The sequence below is a fragment of the Plecotus auritus genome (genome assembly GCF_963455305.1).
Source record: "Plecotus auritus genome assembly, chromosome: 6".
Taxonomy (NCBI): Eukaryota; Metazoa; Chordata; class Mammalia; order Chiroptera; family Vespertilionidae; genus Plecotus; species Plecotus auritus.
Window position 1 is genome coordinate 109,404,909 of NC_137773.1, and position 17,726 is coordinate 109,422,634.

Consider the following 17,726-nt stretch of genomic DNA (forward strand, 5'->3'; position numbering starts at 1 on the left):
GGCAGCACGTCTCTTACACATGCTATGGAAGTGCAGGGGGTTGGACCAGGTGACCTGGGAGTTAGCGTCCAGGTTCTCTGATGCAGCCCACCTGGACAAGGTGATCTAGAGCAGGCAGGAGCCTGGAAGACCAGGCAAGCCTCTGACCTACCTTCTCTGGCTGCTGTGGGCGGTCAGGGAGCGGTGGGCGGCCCCGCGCAGGGCTGTCCTGTAGTTGCAGAAATTCCCAGTTGGATCCATCTGGTGCTGGAAGGAGACAGGGACGCAGCTGGGCACTGTCCCTGGGGAAGGCCGGTGTCACCTGGTTGCCGACAACTGTGCTTACCTCCAGGATGAACAGCTTGGCTGTCTTCACTTTGGCCCAGGTCTTCTTCAGCCTGGACACGGGCCTCATATTCATGCTAGCTGCAGAGGGAGGCCGAGCTGGGGAGGCTTGCCCCGGGCTGCAGTCCCATCACTGCTCAGGGGGAGGCTTCTGTGTGGGCCCCTGCCCAGCCTCTGAGGCTGGAGCCTGACCTGGGCTGAGGTCTACAGCAGCCTCGGCCGCCAGGAAGCAGGTAGACGTTGTGTTGGGGTGACCTGGCTTCTGCCTGTGCAGGCCCCGTCCCAGTTCTCCGCACGCTGGCCCCACACGGCGCCAGGGCCAGCTTTGGGCCCTGCTCTCCCTGGATCTGGGGACATAATGCCACACGCTCACCAAGCACCCTGAGGGGGGTGAGCCCACCTCAAAGTTGGCACCCTTCCTGGACCTCTGGGGTGGGGATGCGTGCCCAGCTGGCACTCACTCTCTGCTCAGATGAGAGCCCTGGCTTGCAGCCCGCATGCCTGGGTGCCTACGCCCGCCTGCCGGGGGCTGAACTCAGGCCAGCTACTCACAGACGATGGCCATGAGGGAGTTGAAGTTGCCAATGTTGAAGCACTCACGGGCCACTTCGATGAAGAACTCGATCACCTGGGCCCTCCGCTTCTTCTTGGACAGCTGGGGATAGCACCCGAGCCTCAGCAATGAGGGGTCCCCGTCCTACCTTGACCACATACCCTGCCCACCGGCCAGGCCCTCCTGATGGCTGGGATGTGTGATCTGGGCCATCTGCAGCCTCAGGCTCAGGGCTCTGAGCACGCCCGGAGCAGCGCTGCGCAGGCCCACTGCCAACAAGGGCTTGGGGGGGGGGGGGGGCGCTTCCAGCAAGGGAGGCCCTTTCTTCCCGGGCCAGCGCCACATCCCTCTAGAAGCAGAAAGCTCACTCGCTCCTTCTCCTTCCTCCCAGCATCAGGCTGGCTCTCCCCAGCCAGGACCACAGCCGACCCCGATGCTGACTCCACTCAGGTAAATCCGATGCCCACTGCCAGGGACACTCCAGGCCCCACCCGTGCTCTTCCCACCTAGATAAAACTGGCTTAAGCCGACGGCCCCCAGCAGTGTGCTGTGTCTGCAGAGATGTGCCACCCGAACCCCTCAGACAGCCCTGCCTCCGGGCCTGCCCTGTCCCTCCAGGGAGCAGGTGACTGTGCTGGCGGCCGAGCGAGGTGGTCCGGGGCACGGGAAACTCGCAAGCAGAGGAATCACAGGCCATCGTTTCCTTCTGGCCAGGCCTCTTCCTCTTCCCATGCCACAGGCATTCACCCCTGTGAGCCCCCTGCTCCCCAAGCTCTGTCACAGCATCTGATTCTGGAGACCCCACCCGGGCACACGTGCTGCCCTGCAGTCCTTCCCTATGACAAGTGGCCCGGCCTCCCCTGATGGGGGGTGGTCCGAAGGGGGCCCTCTGCTGTGAGGAAGAGCAGGCCTGGCTGGACGGATGCTTCTTGCTGACATGCATGTTGGTTCAGACCGGCAAGGTCTTCCTACTTCTCCGGAGAAGCCAGACTGGACTTGGAACGTGCAGTCTCCTAGCTCTTAAGCCTGGGCCATTTCTACCTAAAGGCTGGGCCATGTCTACCTAACACCTGGGCCATGTCTACCTAACACCTGGGCCATTTCTATCTAAAGGCTGGGCCATGTCTACCTAACGCCTGGGCCATTTCTACCTAACACCTGGGCCATTTCTACCTAACACCTGGGCCATTTCTACCTAACGCCTGGGCCATTTCTACCTAAAGGCTGGGCCATGTCTACCTAAAGCCTGGGCCATTTCTACCTAACACCTGGGCCATTTCTACCTAACACCTGGGCCATTTCTACCTATAGCCTGGGCCATTTCTACCTCTAAATCTGAGGGAGCCAAACAACGTGCCTGCAGGCCCGGCGGCCCAGCAGGCAGGCACCGTGCAGCCAGCAGCCTCTGACACCCTCTGCTAGAGGCTGGTGGTTCCGTGCTGGCTCTGCCCAGAGGGGAAATATCACTGCAGGCAAGCCAGGTGACAGCTGGTGTCCCAGAGGGTGCCCAGCCTGGCCGGGCTTGGGGACAGATGGCTCAAGAAGCCCTTCTGGTTCCTCCCAGGCGAGCTCCTCCCGCCCACGTGCCTCTGCCACACCCGCTCATGTCCTGGGTTCTACGCACCATGCAGACCTCAGTGGCCACGAGGAAGCACAATCTGTTGAACCATCTCATGTAAGCCTCCAGGTTCTTGGTCTTCTCATCGAAGCAGGGCTAGGAGAGATGAAAGGCCTACACTCAGTCTTTTGGTCAATGATTTTCGGAACATGAGGTCAGTTCACGATCATGATAGACAATTTGGAAAATGTCGAAACCTCAAAACCATCCACAAACACCAATCATCTGATGCTCATCTTCTAGTCTTTTTACTATACACGTAGAGATGTAATGTAATATGATATACACTGAGTGGCCAGATTATTATAATCTCTGAACACATAATAATCTGGCCACTCAGTGTATATCCTATATAATAAAAGGCTAATATGCAAATTGTCCCCTCAACCAGGAGTCCGACCAGCAGGCCATGTCCCCTCCCCTGGCCACGCTGGCCGGACCCCCACCCATGCACGAATTCATGCACTGGGCCTCTAGTATATGTGTGTGTATATATATGTGTGTGTGTGTGTGTGTGTGTGTGTGTGTGTGTGTGTGTATACATATATAAATATATATATGCACTGAGTGGCCAGATTATTATGTGTTCAGAGATCATAATAATCTGGCCACTTTGTGTATATCAATATGATATGTAATCATCGATTCTCATTATTCACAGATTCTGTATTTGTGACTCTACCTACTCCCTAAAAATTTATTTGTAACCCCCAAAATAATGCCTCACTTTCCCTCTCACTCGTGGATGTGTGCAGAGTGGCAAAATGTTGGAGTCACCCAACACATGCTGAGGTGAAGCGAGATGATGCCTGGCCTTCTTGCTTCAGCTCCCGGGCTGACACGTGTCCTTCCTACTGTCTAGCGGGTGTCATGGGGACTTCACACTTCCTGTGCCCAGCGCAGTGCTGCGGGGCTGTCTTGGGTCCCTAAGCAGAAAGCGTGTGGTGCCCGAATGGAAGGTAGGCATGAGATGAGCTTTCAGGCATGAGTCATAGTGCTGTTGGCAATGAGTTCAATGTCACTGAATGAACAATATTTATTAAAGAAGATGTCTTTAAACAGAAACGCACATAAAATAAGGCTCTTTGTTAATTGGTTGATGAAAATGTTGGGATAAGAGGCTCGCAAGGAACTTAACCCTGCGTTTCCCTTAGGAGCAATGGGTGTTTGCTGATGCAGAGTTCCCGACAAGCTTGTTGGACATAACTACCATGAATAATGAAAATCGACTGTATCTTCCTTCTGGTATGTAACTGTATATATTTCCATATTTTTCCATGTGAACTTTTCATGTACCATACCATACATATCCTTTGGAAATTTTTCGATTGCTGTAGAACATTCCACTGTATAAATATGCCACAATTTAAAAATTTAAACTTAAATATACACGTTAAAATTGACAGGTGACTTTCAATAAACGGGGGAGGAGGGACGGGGGGACCTATCCAAGCAAAGGGAAGAAAGGAGACAAACAAGAACAGGAAAGGTAAGGGAGGCCACCGAAGGCACGCGAGCTGACAGCAAACACAGACCCACACACAGCAGAAATCACCATCACTACAATGCAAAACCCAGGTGCATGCTAGACACACCCCAAATCTAAGGAGATAAGTAAAGAAATAGAAAAATACATATGATAAACACCACATTGATGTGTTAATATTAGACAAAACAGACTCCAAGGCGAAAAGCATGGGAAGAGGTTAAAGGGTAGTTGGATAATGATAAAAGGTTCAAGTTATCGAGAATATGTCACAAGTCTAAACTTGTCTTCACCTAACAACACAGCTTCAAAATACGAAGGCAAAAAAAAAAAAAAAAAAAAAAATCAGATAAAAAAATTGAAAAGATAGAGAAAATTGTGAATAACTTTGTCTATAAATGTGAAAACTTGGGAGGAATGGTCAAATTCCTGGAAAAATATAAATTACAAAACAGTAAAGAAGAGGACATACTGATGGCCATTAGACATATGAAAAGATGCTCAACATCACTAACCCTCAGAGAGATGCAAATTAAAACCACAATGAGATATCACCTCACACCTGTCAGAATGGCTATCATCAATAAATCAACAAACAACAAGTGTTGACAAGGATGTGGAGAAAAGGGAACCCTTGTGCACTGTTGTTGGGCTGCAGATTGGGAAACAGAATAGAGGCTCCTCAAATATTAAAAATGGGACTTCCTTATGACCCAGCAATTCCACTTCTGGGAATATATCTGAAGAAACTCACCAAAAACCATAAAGGAAAAGTTTAGTAAATTTCACTAGGCTTAAGTTAAGAACACACACCGATCAAAAGACATAATAATGAAAATGAAAACCAAAGCCACAACTAGGAGAGGAAAATTTGCAGTACATCTAGTTGACAAAGGATAATTATCTAACGCAAAAGCTCATAAAAATCCTTAAGAAAAAGACGAATCCCCAATAGAAAACTGGATGGAAGTTAGGGATAAGCATTTCACAGGAGAGAAAACAAGAATGTTCAAAACCCATGAAAAGACGGTCCACTTAACAGTTTGACAAAAATTAAGAAATCTGACAATTTCAAGTATCAGGATGCAGAGCAAGAGGAACTCCCTGTGGCAGGGTGAACGGGCACAGCCGCATCTGGCATCATCCTGGAAGGCTGACCGCGTGCCCACCCTGCGAGGGAGGCAGTCCTTCTCTCCCAGGTATATCCTAGGGCAACAGTTCCCAGAGTGTTGTGGGTTCACAAAGGCAAAACCATTTTCATCTTTACACAATGTTATTGCCTTCTCACGTGGACACCAGTGATGCATCAGAGAATGACGGGGAACATCACTCCCCCCTAGCCCGGATGGAGCGGCCATTGTGTTCTTCCCTACTACACACACAGGGAAAGAAAAGCAGCAAGCGTGACTTAAGCAGCGAGTTTGTCCTTGAGGAGACAAACTTTTCAATTTTATTAAATTTTGACCTTGCGAGGTCTCTGCCCACACAGAAGTCTGGTGGTGGTCTTAGGAAAAACCCTGTGTGACTGACCTGTGAGCCGACACCTTTCTCAGGGGACAGTTTTTACTTGAAAGCGGGCCTGACCCTATATGGTTATTCAGACATCAGTATTTAGCTGAGATTGTCTTGAAAATGAACAAATTGAACCTGTCCCTTCCGAGAACAATTGATACTATTCGTTGCCAATGATAAAGTTCAAGTTTTCAAGAGGAAATTGGGAACTTGTAAAACACGTGTCTACCTCTGGGAGCTCGACAGCTTCCCATGGGTAAGGACCTTATTTATTTATTTATTTATTTATTTATTTATTTATTTATTTAAAATATATTTTATTGATTTTTTACAGAGAGGAAGGGAGACGGATAGAGAGTTAGAAACATCAATGAGAGAGAAACATCAATCAGCTGCCTCCTGCACGCCCCCTACTGGGGATGTGCCCGCAACCAAGGTACATGCCCTTGACCGGAATCGAACCTGGGACCCTTCAGTCGCTCTATCCACTGAGCCAAACCGGTTAGGGCAGGACTTTTTTATTTTTAACTAGAGGTCCAATGCATGAAATTCATGCAAGAGTAGGCCTTCCTTCCCCTGGCTACTGGCACCAGCTTCCCTCTGGCACCCAGGACCCAGGCTTCACTCCAGCCACCAGCAGGCACCCAGGACCCGGGATTCCCTCTGGCTACTGGCAGGCACCTGGGACCAGGGATTCACTCTGGCCGCCAGCAGGTACCTGAGACCCGGGATTCCCTTGCAGCCCGGCTTTGTCTGGAAGTTCGTCCAGAAGGACGTCTGGGAGGACATCCAGTCTAATTAGCATATTACGCTTTTATTATTATAGATGAGACCAGTAAGTGTTATTAATGAATATGATTTTAAAATCTGGTGTAATAAAATGTGCCAATGTTTGGAGGATCGGCTTGATTCAGTGGAGCCATATTGTCCAAATGACCAAGGTATAATGTTACAAAATCATGCATGGGCAAAAGGGAGCTACTCAAGATGCAAGACGGCCCAATGGATTTAACGTAATAGAGCTCAGAAAGTCCACTGATGTATTTTCATATTGCACATTGCAGTTAATCTTTAAAAACTACCACTTGCCGAGTTGCAGTGTAGCATCAAAGAACATTCCCAATTATCTAAAACTAGAGGCCTGGTGCACAAAATTCATGCACGGGTAGGGTCCCTAGGCCTGGCTGGTGATCAGGACCAATTGGGGCCTTCTGGCTGCCAACCAGGTCCTTCCTTCCCCCAGCTGCCAGCTAATAGCTGGGGCCTTGCTTTGTTCTGTGCCACCCCCTAGTGGTCAGTGCACATCATAGCGAGTGGTTGAACTCCCAGTCAGTCGAACTCCTGAGGGGACAATTTGCATATTATCCTTTTATTATATAGGATAGCTGTAAAATACCCCTCCCTTTTCCAACTACATACTTTTTGGAGGTTAGATTTTCCACCAATAATGTCAAGAGATTGAATGCAGAACCAGATAAGAGAATTCAGCTGTCTTCTAAATCAGTCATTAAGGAGATTTGTCAAAATACTGTAAAACAATGTCACTCTTTTTTTTTTTATTTTGGAAAAGTAAAAAATAATTTTTTTATTTTGGAAAATATAGTTATGTCAATATATAGTGGGTTATTATGAATAAATAAATAAGTTAAAAAGTTATCCATTTTAATAGCTAATATGATGGCCATTTTAATGATAAATATCAGTACAGAAAAATCAACATAACCAAAAGTTCTTTGGGATCCTCCATAATTTTTTAAAGTGGAAAGCTGTCCTGAGACCAAAACATTTGCGAACTGATGGCCTAGGAAAATGTGCATCCCTGTGCACCAGGAACATGTAAGAATGTTCACAGCAGTGATATCTATAATGGCAAGGGCCAGAAACAACACAAATTTCATCTATAATAGAGTGGGTAAATAAACATTATGTGTAATCTTGATGTACTTCACAATAAAAAAAAAAAATGCTTGAAAATGGCCAAATAATGCTTGAGAAACAAAAAGCCAGCAGAGTGGCCAAGTTTGCTCCCCCCCCCCCCCCCCCCCCCCGCCGCCCGCCCCCGGGTGCTGGGCTCCCTGCAGTGACAGTCTTCTTAGAGATGTCGCCACAGGTTTGCTTGTGCAAGTGGCTACGTATCCCGCACCCTCCCTTTTGTTGTTGTTACAAATGGCTACATACTCCTTGTCACTGATGTTCACTTTACTTCCCTCTCTCGCCAGTACATCTTGGGATCACTCCATACTTACAGGCGCTTTTATTCTTTTTAACAGTTGCATAACATACATATAATGAATGGATGTACTAACATTTTAAATCCAGTCTCTATGGATGATAAGGTAGGTTGCTTCCAGCCTTTGGACATAATAAACACGGTTTATCTCAAATCTTTGTGTGTACATCTATGTGTATGTACTCGGGTGTGTATATCTGGTGGATAAATTATTAGGTGTGGAAAGTTGGGGTCCAGGGTGTACATTTCAAGTGTTGATGCCAATAAATGTGCCACACTGCCCTCCAAAGTGGCTGTGCCAATTTTCCCCACCAACCGTGGGTGAGAGTGTTCCTTCCCTACACAGGTACAGTGCTTACCTCTGCTAATCTGATCAGTGAAATGCAATTGCATATTTAATGTGCACTTCTTTTATCAGGTGCTGGGCAGAAGACACGCTGTTTCCAGTTCTGATTTCATTTGACCCCGTTGATAAGCACTAGGCCCCCTGCTGGTTGGGCTCTGAAAGGGGAGGGGCAGGCTCTGAAATCTGTGTGTGGACCTCATCCTGCGCACTTGGCCCAAGGGCCACTCCACCCTCAGAGGGAAGCTTCCCTGGGCAGCGCGCACCAGCCTGCACTTCTCAGAGTGACCGCTGGAGGGAACCCTCGTCCACCGAAACGCACCCAATTGGCGTCGCCTGTCCTGGATCCCTAGAAGCTGACCCAGCTGATGTTAGGGGGATCGTTCCTTTTCCACCCTCCCCGCCCCCCCTCCCCCCGCCCCCGGGACAGTGGGTCACTGCAGGGACAGCCCGTGCAAAGGCCTTCTACCTTTGTGCTGGCCAGAGGGTCCTTGTTTACAAAAGCCTGGACAAACTCCTCAGGCCCGATGTGTCGCAGCCATACCTGCACCGGGAGAAAGGTATGGGGAAGGGGTGCCCGCTGGAGGCCTGGCATGGTGCTGCCTCCATCTCCCTGCCTCCAGCCTACCCCAGCGGGGTCTCTGGGCACCCACCCTTCTCAGGAGGGCTCTGCAACCCCGTTCTGGGTGGTCACGGAGCCCAGCAGACCTCCTTTCCCACGCCCAGGGCTGCCTCTAATCATGGGGCCCCGGGCAAAGGCCCCTCGGAGTGCCCGTGGGATGTGATACCCTGGAAACCAGGCTGGAATCGGGGAACTGATGACCTGCTCCCTCCAGGGGAGGCCTGGTGGTTGAGAGTTTGGGTCAGAATTGGGTCCTGGCTCTGTCCCTCCTGCTGTGTGACTCCTGGTATATCACAGCCCCCTTGTTTGTGAAAAGGGAGTAATAATAGCACCGCCTGGCGGGTGAGGGAAGATGAGAGTGCATGTCAGCATTGAGTACAGTGCCTGGAAAACAGCAAGGAACCCGAATGGTGGAGGTGTCACAGGAAAAAACTCCCCGCCCCCCCCGCCCCGCCCCTCTCCCTGGGGAGGCCCCTTGGCTGCGGCATCTTCCAGGACCCCCGTGTGCTGCAGGCTTGCCTGAGGCATCCTTCCCCGTGGGAGGGCCTGGGCTCCTCTGGAAAGCTGGGGGTGGGTGCAGTGAGTTCTGGGTGGGAAGGCTGAGGCCCGGGTGGAGAAGGCACTAGTTTGTTCCAGGATCACACAGCAGGTGGTGTCAGACCCAGGATTTGAACCCAGTTCTGTCCCAGGCCAGGACTTGCCGGCCGGCCAGGGTCAGAGTTGGGCAGAACTGGAGCTTCCGCCCTCTGTTCTCACCCCGGGTTGCTGAGAACTGCTCCAGAGCCAGGGACCTCTGGAGAGGCCTGGCTGGCCCTGCCCCAACCTGCTCAGGGCTTGGGTTATGCTGAGACAGGGCCTGGGCGGGAGAGGGGGCAAGGGGTGGCCTGTGGCTCTAAGTTGGTCCCCCTCTGGGTCTAGGCTGAGGTGGCAGAGGCTTTCTCACCAGCTCCATGTGGGTCAGCTGCTGGGCCAGCCTGTAGGGGTCGCTGCAGATGCAGAGGAGCTCCCTGTGGATGGAGGCCTGTGGCTGGGTCCTGTAGGAGATGGGCCTGTCGGCGCCCAGCAGGCTTTCTGGGCCCGGGCCCAGAGCTGCCAGCTTCTGGTGCAGAGCCTGCAGGACCTGGTGCAGCCTCAGGCAGTATGCCTGTGGGGGTGGGGGGGAGGGTCAGGCCCGGCACCTCCCCTCTCTAAGGCCTGAGGCAGGCACCCTGGCTGGCGGGGAGCAGCTGTTACTAGGTGTGCCCGCCTCTGCCTCATCCTAAAGCAGGCCCTCGGGCAGGCTGGGGCCACAGTCAAGGCCAGTGGGAAAGAAGGCTTCAGGGTTACCAGTGGGAGCTGAGAAAAGCAAACCACAGGGAGGGTGACGGGTTCCAAAGCTGCCCCAGCTGCCTGGGCAGGTGGGCTGGGCAGTGCCAGGGAGCAGAGGAAGGGAGGGAGGGAGGAGGGAGGTGTGGAATGGGCCCTGCCCCGGCAGCTGGCCGTTTGTTCAGCTTAGTCTTCAGAGCCAGGCTGGCTCCGGGCGCACATTGGGCACTTGACACCAGTTACTGTATGGACAGAGTCCCTCACCAGGCAGCTGGGGGACAGGTTCCTCTTTGCATCACCCTGGGTGGGTGCAGGGGCATCCATGCTCTCACCCAAGGGCAAACTGATAGTCCCCCCTCAGAGACCCTATGTTCAAGGAAGGTGCCATCAATTGGCTGGGTTTACTAAGCAGATGTTCACACATTCCCAAGGGTGTGGTCAGTAACCCACAAAAAGAGTCCCTAGCCTGTCAGCACACGGCCCCCCAGGGGGACTCGACCCTCCATGATCCAAGGTGCTGACAGAGAAGGTGTCGGGCACCAGGGCCTGGTCTCCGGGTAGCACCAAGGTGTCACAGGCAGGTGTGTGCATGGGCAGGGCCTGGCCCGGAGGCCTGGGAAGGTAACGGTGGTGAATTGTGGGTACTGCCAGGTAATTTCACATCAAGTGGGTTTAGTCATGCTGCTGTGACACACACACCCAGTGGCCTTGTGCACGTGGGCACCTGTTTGCCGGGCCGCGTGTGCTGGGGGCCTGGACAGCTCCAGGCTCTGAGGGGCTCAGGAGGGCGGCTGAGGTCCCGCATTGGTGGTGCCGGAGCTCTGGCGACAGGCGTCCGCCAGCCTCTAATGGAAGTGCCTCTGTGCGAAGTGGCCACAGGTGCCTGTGGCAGGGCCCTTGGGACACAGGGAACAGGGCAGGAGGCTGCCTAACCTGAACCCGAACCCTCACTCCCAGAGCCCTGGGGGCAGGCCCAGAGGCACCCGCTGGCTAGCAGGACAGCGTGTGGCTAAACTGCTGTCTGACTGGTCTTTGTCGCATGTGGAAGGAACAGTCCCTCTCAGCTCTGCTGTACCCCAAAGCGTGGTCAGCATGCTGCCCCCCAGGCCTTCATTGAGTGCCAGGAAGATGTGCGTTGGGTCAGCTGCAGCCAGCCTGGGTGACAGTCATTGGCCTGTGAGTCCTGACACCTCCACTGGCCCCATCTTTCTCCAGTGTCTCTGGGGCGACTACAGCCGGCCTTTGAGTACCCTCACTCGCCCACTCCCCCCACTGGCTCCATGCTGTCAACCAGTGGGCCAGCTCCTGCTGTCACCCCGGACTCCCTCTGAAAGCCAGGGGCCCTTTCTCCGCTCCAGTGTGCCCCTCGGGATGTTTGCTTGTCTGTCAGTCCCATGACTGGGTGCGGGTTCCTCCTGTCTCCCTCTCGTCCTCCGTCCTTCGTTCCTGGGTACCTGGTTCCCGTCTAGTGTTTCTGAGTGTCGATGTGTTTACACGAGCAGCTTCTCTTCTGATCGCCAGAGCCACATGGCCCAGGGCCACCTCAGTCCAACACGATCGAGTGCCCCTCCAGGCTGTCACCAGCCCCCTTGATCTGGCATCTCCCCTCCTCCATGCTCCATCTTCCTCCACGGTCTCCGTGGTCCAGGCTGTGGTCCCCTCCCTGGTGGCTGCGGCGGCCTCCTCAGTGGCCCCAGCATCGGCGCCAGACTCTCTCCACGGCACTCTGCCGTCAGTGTCTGCTCAAAATGCAGTCTGACCCTGCTCCTCTTTCCTCACAGCGTCGCTACACTTTCACGAGGACAAAAGCCCTGCGGTCTTGAAGGCCTGAGGTCCGCCCTGGCCTCGCTTAGTAGCCTCCATGTGGCCCTCAGTCCCCTTGCTTGTGCTGCAGACACAGGCACCCCTATCCCTTTGACCCCCTCCTCACGCCTCCCCCTGCTGCCACAGGGCCCAGGCACCTTCTCCCTCTGGCACACCCTCTGGCCGAGGGGCACCAGTGCCCCTCCTCACAGCCCCTGACCGTGCCCCCCGGGGACTGTTCTCCCCTGGCCGCTCTTCTCACTGCTCCGCATGTCACACTGGCCACGTTGCTCAGCCCCCGCATGAAGGGCCGTGCCTGGCTCGCCGGAGGGGCCCACACACCTTTGCTGATGGAAGAACACGGCCTTCACCTGGCTCTAGGCAGCCGGCTTCTCCAGGGTGGACTACGGAGCCCTCCTGGAGCCAAGGGCACAGCAACCTGTGCCTGTGGTTTGGTCGCCCACACGCTTACCCCCGAGCAGAGGATTCAGTAGGAACTGCTTCTGCTGAACCACCTTCTTTCCAAGCAGTTACCACTTCCTGTGTGCCTATTCACGGAGGGCTTTTGCAGTGGTGTTACCCTAAAGCTACTGGTTCTCTCCCCCAGATCTTCAGCGCCCCCTCTGAACGTGAGAACGGGCTGCCCTTCTCTGTGACCTCCTTTCCTTTTCTCGCAGACTTTATGCCCTGCAGATGGATGCGAGGAGAACTCTGAGGGACATCTGGCTCCACGCAAAGACCCACTTGGGAATGGCAAGGTGCTCAGCGTGGGCAGCAACGCCCCCGCCCCCGCTTGCCGGCAGGCCTGGGTCTATCTTCTCCATCCATGTCCACAGAGCCACCTGCTCCAGGCACACAGTCGGGTTCAAGGGCAGAGGTCATCCGAGGGTGCAGCTGGCCCCAGCTCCCCAGGTGCCTTCGAGTTCTCCTGAACAGTGTGTTTCTGTGGTCAGAGCCCCAGTCTCTGGCCTCTGTTCTCTGAACTTCTTGAAAACCTCCCCCTGATGCGTCCCAGGGCCAATGTCTAGTGGGCTGTCCATCCCCCGCTGTCCCCAGGCAGTTTGTTCTCCATGTCAGCTTTCCGCCACCTGCGCCCTTGAGCGAGTGGGAGGAGGGCAGCAGGGTCAGTCAGCCAGCAGTCAGCAGTCACGTGAGCTGGTGGGAACGTAAGGCCAGCTGCCTTGCGCAGGCCCGTGGGTGTGGCCAGGGCACCACTGGGCTCTCTCCCTTCTCAGGACTTTTGGGCCTTCTCTGGGCTCCTCCAGCCTCCCTCACCTTCGGCATTGGCCTCCTTGAGTCCAGGTGCTGGGTACACAGAAGTTCGTGGCTACTGTTCTCTATGTTTTTATGTTTGAAATGTTCCATAAGGAAAGTTTCACGAAGTTAAAAATAATCCCCATATGCCTGAATTTTGGATAGAATTTTTTTCTCATCAGAGTTCACATTTACCAAGCGCTGAAATAAAAGTGCACGCGACGTCAGGGGCTTTGCCTTGAAGCTGTGTGGTGGGCACAGTTACCATCCTTGTTCTACTGACGAAGCACCGAAGCTCAGAGAGGGGAGGCGTCTTGCTGAGGTCACACAGCTGTGGTTCCCAAGCCTCTGTCTGGGTTCAGGTGGTCTGACCCAGGTCCCTTCCCCTGCGACCTAAGGGCCCTTCCCCATCAAGGAAGGATTGGAGTGCACCTGCTCCCTTTTGAAATGAGCCCCTGCCCATGTTGGGGGTTGGGGGGGGGGTGGGTCAGCCCAAAGTCCACCTGCAGCAACCAGGGTAGGGGAGCCAGCATGGACAGGCCCTTCCCTTGGAGTGAGAGCTTTCTGTAGATGGACAACCTGGGGTCATGAAGACCCTTGGGAGCCCTGCCGGGGCCTGTGTGTGTTTGAGGGGGTGGGGGCTGGGGAACCCTGGTTCCAGCTCACACCACTCAGCACACTTAATTGTACCCCAAGGGAAGGGTTGAAAAATGTCCTGAATGAAATATTTCTGCTCCCAAAACCCAAACTGGTTGATGTCTGCTCTTAACAGCCCATTCATAGGTCTCAGTTATATCTTACTTCTTCCCACGGGGTGTGAGAAAAGATTTCTCAGCACAGCGCTGGCAGGTTCTCGGGGCGGGGGGGTGGGGGGGTGGGGGTGGGGAACGGTCCTGAGGAGGCATGGCTTCTCAAGGTTACCTACCCATCCACACACCCTTCCATCCATCTATCCACCCCACAACACCCCCAAACCACAAATACCCATTCACCTACCCATCCACACACCCTCCCATCCATCTATCCATCCATCCCCACCTGCCACCTAGCCATCAATCTTCCCATGTCCACTCACCTCATAAATCCACCTGCGTATCCAACTACCCAAACATCTACCTCCCCCTCCACCCACCCTTTAGAGTAGCATCTATTTATCCAGCCAGTCAGCCAGCATCTCCTCTCCCTGCTTCTACTCCTGCCCCACCTGACCAATCCAATCATTGAGCACCCTGGCCCTGTTTTCTGTTGCATCCTAACCAAGCATCTCGACTCCCAGGTGGACCAGGGGGTGCCGAGGAGATCACCTTCATCTCACCAAGTGCTTGAACAGCCAAGTCACTTGCCTGCTAAGTGAAGTGACCCCAGGACAGAGCTTCCCTCTCTGAGCTAACCTTGGGCATATGGCTCCCTGATGCCCAGCGGCCTTAGCGGGTTTCCTTTGCTTCACATGCAGTTGCCTCTGCTATGCCCAGACGCACCTTCTGGCACAGCGCTAGCTACCAGGTTGCCATGGTCAGTCTCCTCCCAGGGCAACTGATGTGCACTAACCCTGACGTTCTCTCTTTCCAGATAAGACAATGCCAGTGCCGGCCACAGAGCCGCTTCCGGTGCCGCTAAACCTGCCCCTTCTGAAGGTGCCTGGACCCTCCCTCCCCCCTCGCCCACACCGTATCCTCACCACAATCCTGGAGGATTTCTGTCCTCCTGTTACCATAGAAAAGTGAGGCTTGGAGACTTTGAATGGCTTTCCCAGAGTAACCCAGCTGGGAGCGCTGGGCCGGGCATGGTGGCAGAGGCACCTGATGCCCAGTACACTGGCTGCCTCCCAGGACCCTGGGGTGCAAGGGTGGCCCAGACTCTGAGGTCTGGTTGGAGCCACAGGAGCCTCCTCTCCTCCTCTCCCCCTCCTGCAGGACCTACAATTACCCCAGAGGCTGAAGCCCCAGGATAACACAGCAGCCCGTGGCTGTTACTCCCACCATTGCTGTTAGCTTGTCCTGCAGAGCCCTTTCCCTGGCCTGGGGGGCAGGACCTGGTGTGGCGCAGGGACAGGATGGGGAGGCCCAGGGGGCCCTGCCAGGCTGGCCTACCGCTACCAGACCAATGGCCTGACCAGCAACCACAGAGCTGAGGGTCTCCCCTCGCCTGCCGTGGGTGACAATGATGAGAGCAAGGCAGGAGAGGTACAGGATGGAGGCCTGGATTCTCTGCCAACTCCGCAGGGCGGAGCGTGGCTGATGCTCGGGGACTGAGCGAGCAGGCTCCGGGCGGGTGAGGGTGCGGGCAGGGGAAGGGCTCCCGGCTCGCCCACCTCCTCACAGCGGGCGAGACTGCCCACCACGTCCTTCAGGAGCCAGATGGTCGACTCCTCCTGCAAGTCCCGCGGGAAGGTCTCGGTCCACTCGGCCAGCAGCTGGAGCAGTTTGGGGCCAAACTTCCGGACCTGGGCCAGCAAGGCAAGGCGCAGGGCGCCCACACCCGGTGAGGGGTGCTGGGCCCGCATGGGCCACCGCCTCAGCCACTCGGCCTGATGGGCTGCCTGGGCACAGCCTGGCTGCCCAGGGGCTCCCAATGCTTTTCCCGGGGAGGTGCGGGGAGGGGGCTGACCCCGGAGCAGAGGGGGCACCCACATGTGGGGCGAGTCATCTGTTTTGCCAGGCTGCATCCCCCTTTTTGTGGTGACACATCTGAGTTGCCTTTGGAGTGTCCCTGTTCCCGTCCCCAGTCAGTGGGGTTCACACTGCTGAGCCCCGAGTAGTGGGCGCAGATCAGCGCTGGCCAATCAGGGCACGGCACCCCTCATCCTGCACAGCGGTTGGCTCACAGGTGATCATGTGCCCCAGGCTAAGCCAATGAGATCAGGACGTTCATGGGGCCCTATGGAAGGGCAGGCGGAGAGCCTGGAGCGCAGGTAGCAGGTCGGACCTGCCCGAGCAGGAGTGAGATGGCCCGGAAGGACGGAAGGTGCTTGAAGGAGGCCATGTGAACCCCTGGGGCCAGCGGGACGTGAGATTTTGCATTTACAGGAGCCAGTGAAGACCTTTGCCTTAGGCCAGTTGAGTTGGGTTTCCATCACTGCAGCCGCAGACCCCATTGACACCTGCATGAACAGTCACAGGCCGAGTGGCCAGGGATAGGGCCCCAGGGAAGGCTGGCCCACAGAGGAGAGGAGGGCGAGGGGAGTGTGCTGGGGGCCGGAAGCCCTGCAGAGGCCGCAGGACCGTCCCAGATGGCCCGTCCTACTGACGGGGCTCTGGGTCCGGGTCTGGGCTTGGTGAGCTCAAGGCTGCAAAGCAGTCCCCTGGGTGGGAGATGCCAGGCCTTCCCTCTGGCTCTGGACCTCAGGCAAGTTGCAACCCTCCTGTGGGCTCTTCAGGGGAATGGGGACAACGGCTGCCTCCCCGAGGGCTGATGCGGGAGGGCCTGCCAGGGCAGTGCCAGTACAACCAGAGGCCCTCACCTTGTCCAGCCCTGGCTCGTCCAGCTGCTGCTGCTCGATGCACAGCTGGCAGACCCGGGCCAGCAGCTCCCGGGGCTCGATGAAGAGGCGAGAGCTCAGCAGGAAGGTGAAGATGTAGGCATTCTGGGGACATGGGACAAGGCGGTCTGTGTTCACCAGAGCAGGGAGGAGACCTGCTTCTCAGCCAGCCCCCACCCCACCCCCACCCCCGCCCCAGGCCCCAAACCAGTCCCAGCCCCGAGGTCTCCCCACACCTGGTGGAGGAGAGCTCATTCTGCTGTCCCCCCACCCCCGCTACCGCCAGGCGGGCCACCCACCTCGGGGTAGTAGTCAGCCGTGGGCACCAGGTGCTGGATCAGGGTGTCCAGGGAGGCTGAGGAAGGGGCTCCGCCCAGGACAGGCTGCTCGGCCTGCTCACCGTCCACGGGCTCGGTGCAGGCTGGGCTAGGGTTGCCAGAGATAACCGTGTCCGAGGCACGCAATGTCCGGGGCATGCCTGCCTGCAATGGCAAGGAGCTGAGGGGGCACGCCTAAGCTGGGCCTGCGGCCCCCTGGCTTCTTGCTGGACAGGCCCTGACTCCACAGGCACTTCTGTGCCCACCTGGGCCCAGTGGTCACTTCCTGGAAGGGCTGCCAGGGACCCCCAGCCCACAGTACAGCATCCCCCAGAAGCCAGTGCTTCCCACTCTCATCCCAGCGATGTAGGGACTGCCATCCAGTGAAGGGTGTTTGTGACAAGGCCCAGGCAATCAGCAGATCCCTCACCCCTGGCCACAAAATTGGGACCAGGGGTGAGTCTGATCTAAACTGGGGCCTCAGGTAGAACCCCAGAATTCTGTGGCACTTGGAAGCTCTTTGGCCCAGGGTCCCTGAGCTGGTGGAATGTCACTGTTGGGATCATCCTACCCCACCAAGGGGCCAGGAAAGTGAGCACATTTCCGGGGTCAGCGTGTGAGGCCCTGAGTCCTGCTGGGCTTGACTCTGCTCGTGGGCTTCTCCATGTGAGCCCGTTAAGCCAGTGTCTCCAGGGCAGCCAAACAGTGGCCCTTTGAAGCCTGGCACTCCGGGCTCTTTGTGATGAGGCACCAATGACACATCCGGCTGCTCCCTCCTCCATCCTCTGGACCAATGACACATCTGGCTGCTCCCACAACCATCCTCTGACCAATGACACATCCAGCTGCTCCCTCCTCCATCCTCTGACCAATGACACATC

The 17,726-nt window shown here is 55.4% G+C and overlaps 1 protein-coding gene across 1 annotated transcript in view; it reads right to left on the reverse strand.

The window, feature by feature from the left end:
* RASGEF1C (RasGEF domain family member 1C) overlaps window positions 1-17,004 on the reverse strand; it is a gene marked incomplete at its 5' end in the record, with an annotated part of 28,820 nt that extends 11,816 nt beyond the window's left edge. Inside the window, 10 exon segments of the mRNA XM_080672538.1 lie at window positions 152-159; window positions 162-246; window positions 326-405; window positions 877-979; window positions 2,502-2,591; window positions 8,536-8,610; window positions 9,632-9,832; window positions 15,362-15,493; window positions 16,505-16,633; window positions 16,828-17,004. Coding sequence (XP_080528664.1) covers window positions 152-159; window positions 162-246; window positions 326-405; window positions 877-979; window positions 2,502-2,591; window positions 8,536-8,610; window positions 9,632-9,832; window positions 15,362-15,493; window positions 16,505-16,633; window positions 16,828-17,004 — 1,080 coding nt within the window.
* Window positions 17,005-17,726: the final 722 nt, after the last annotated feature.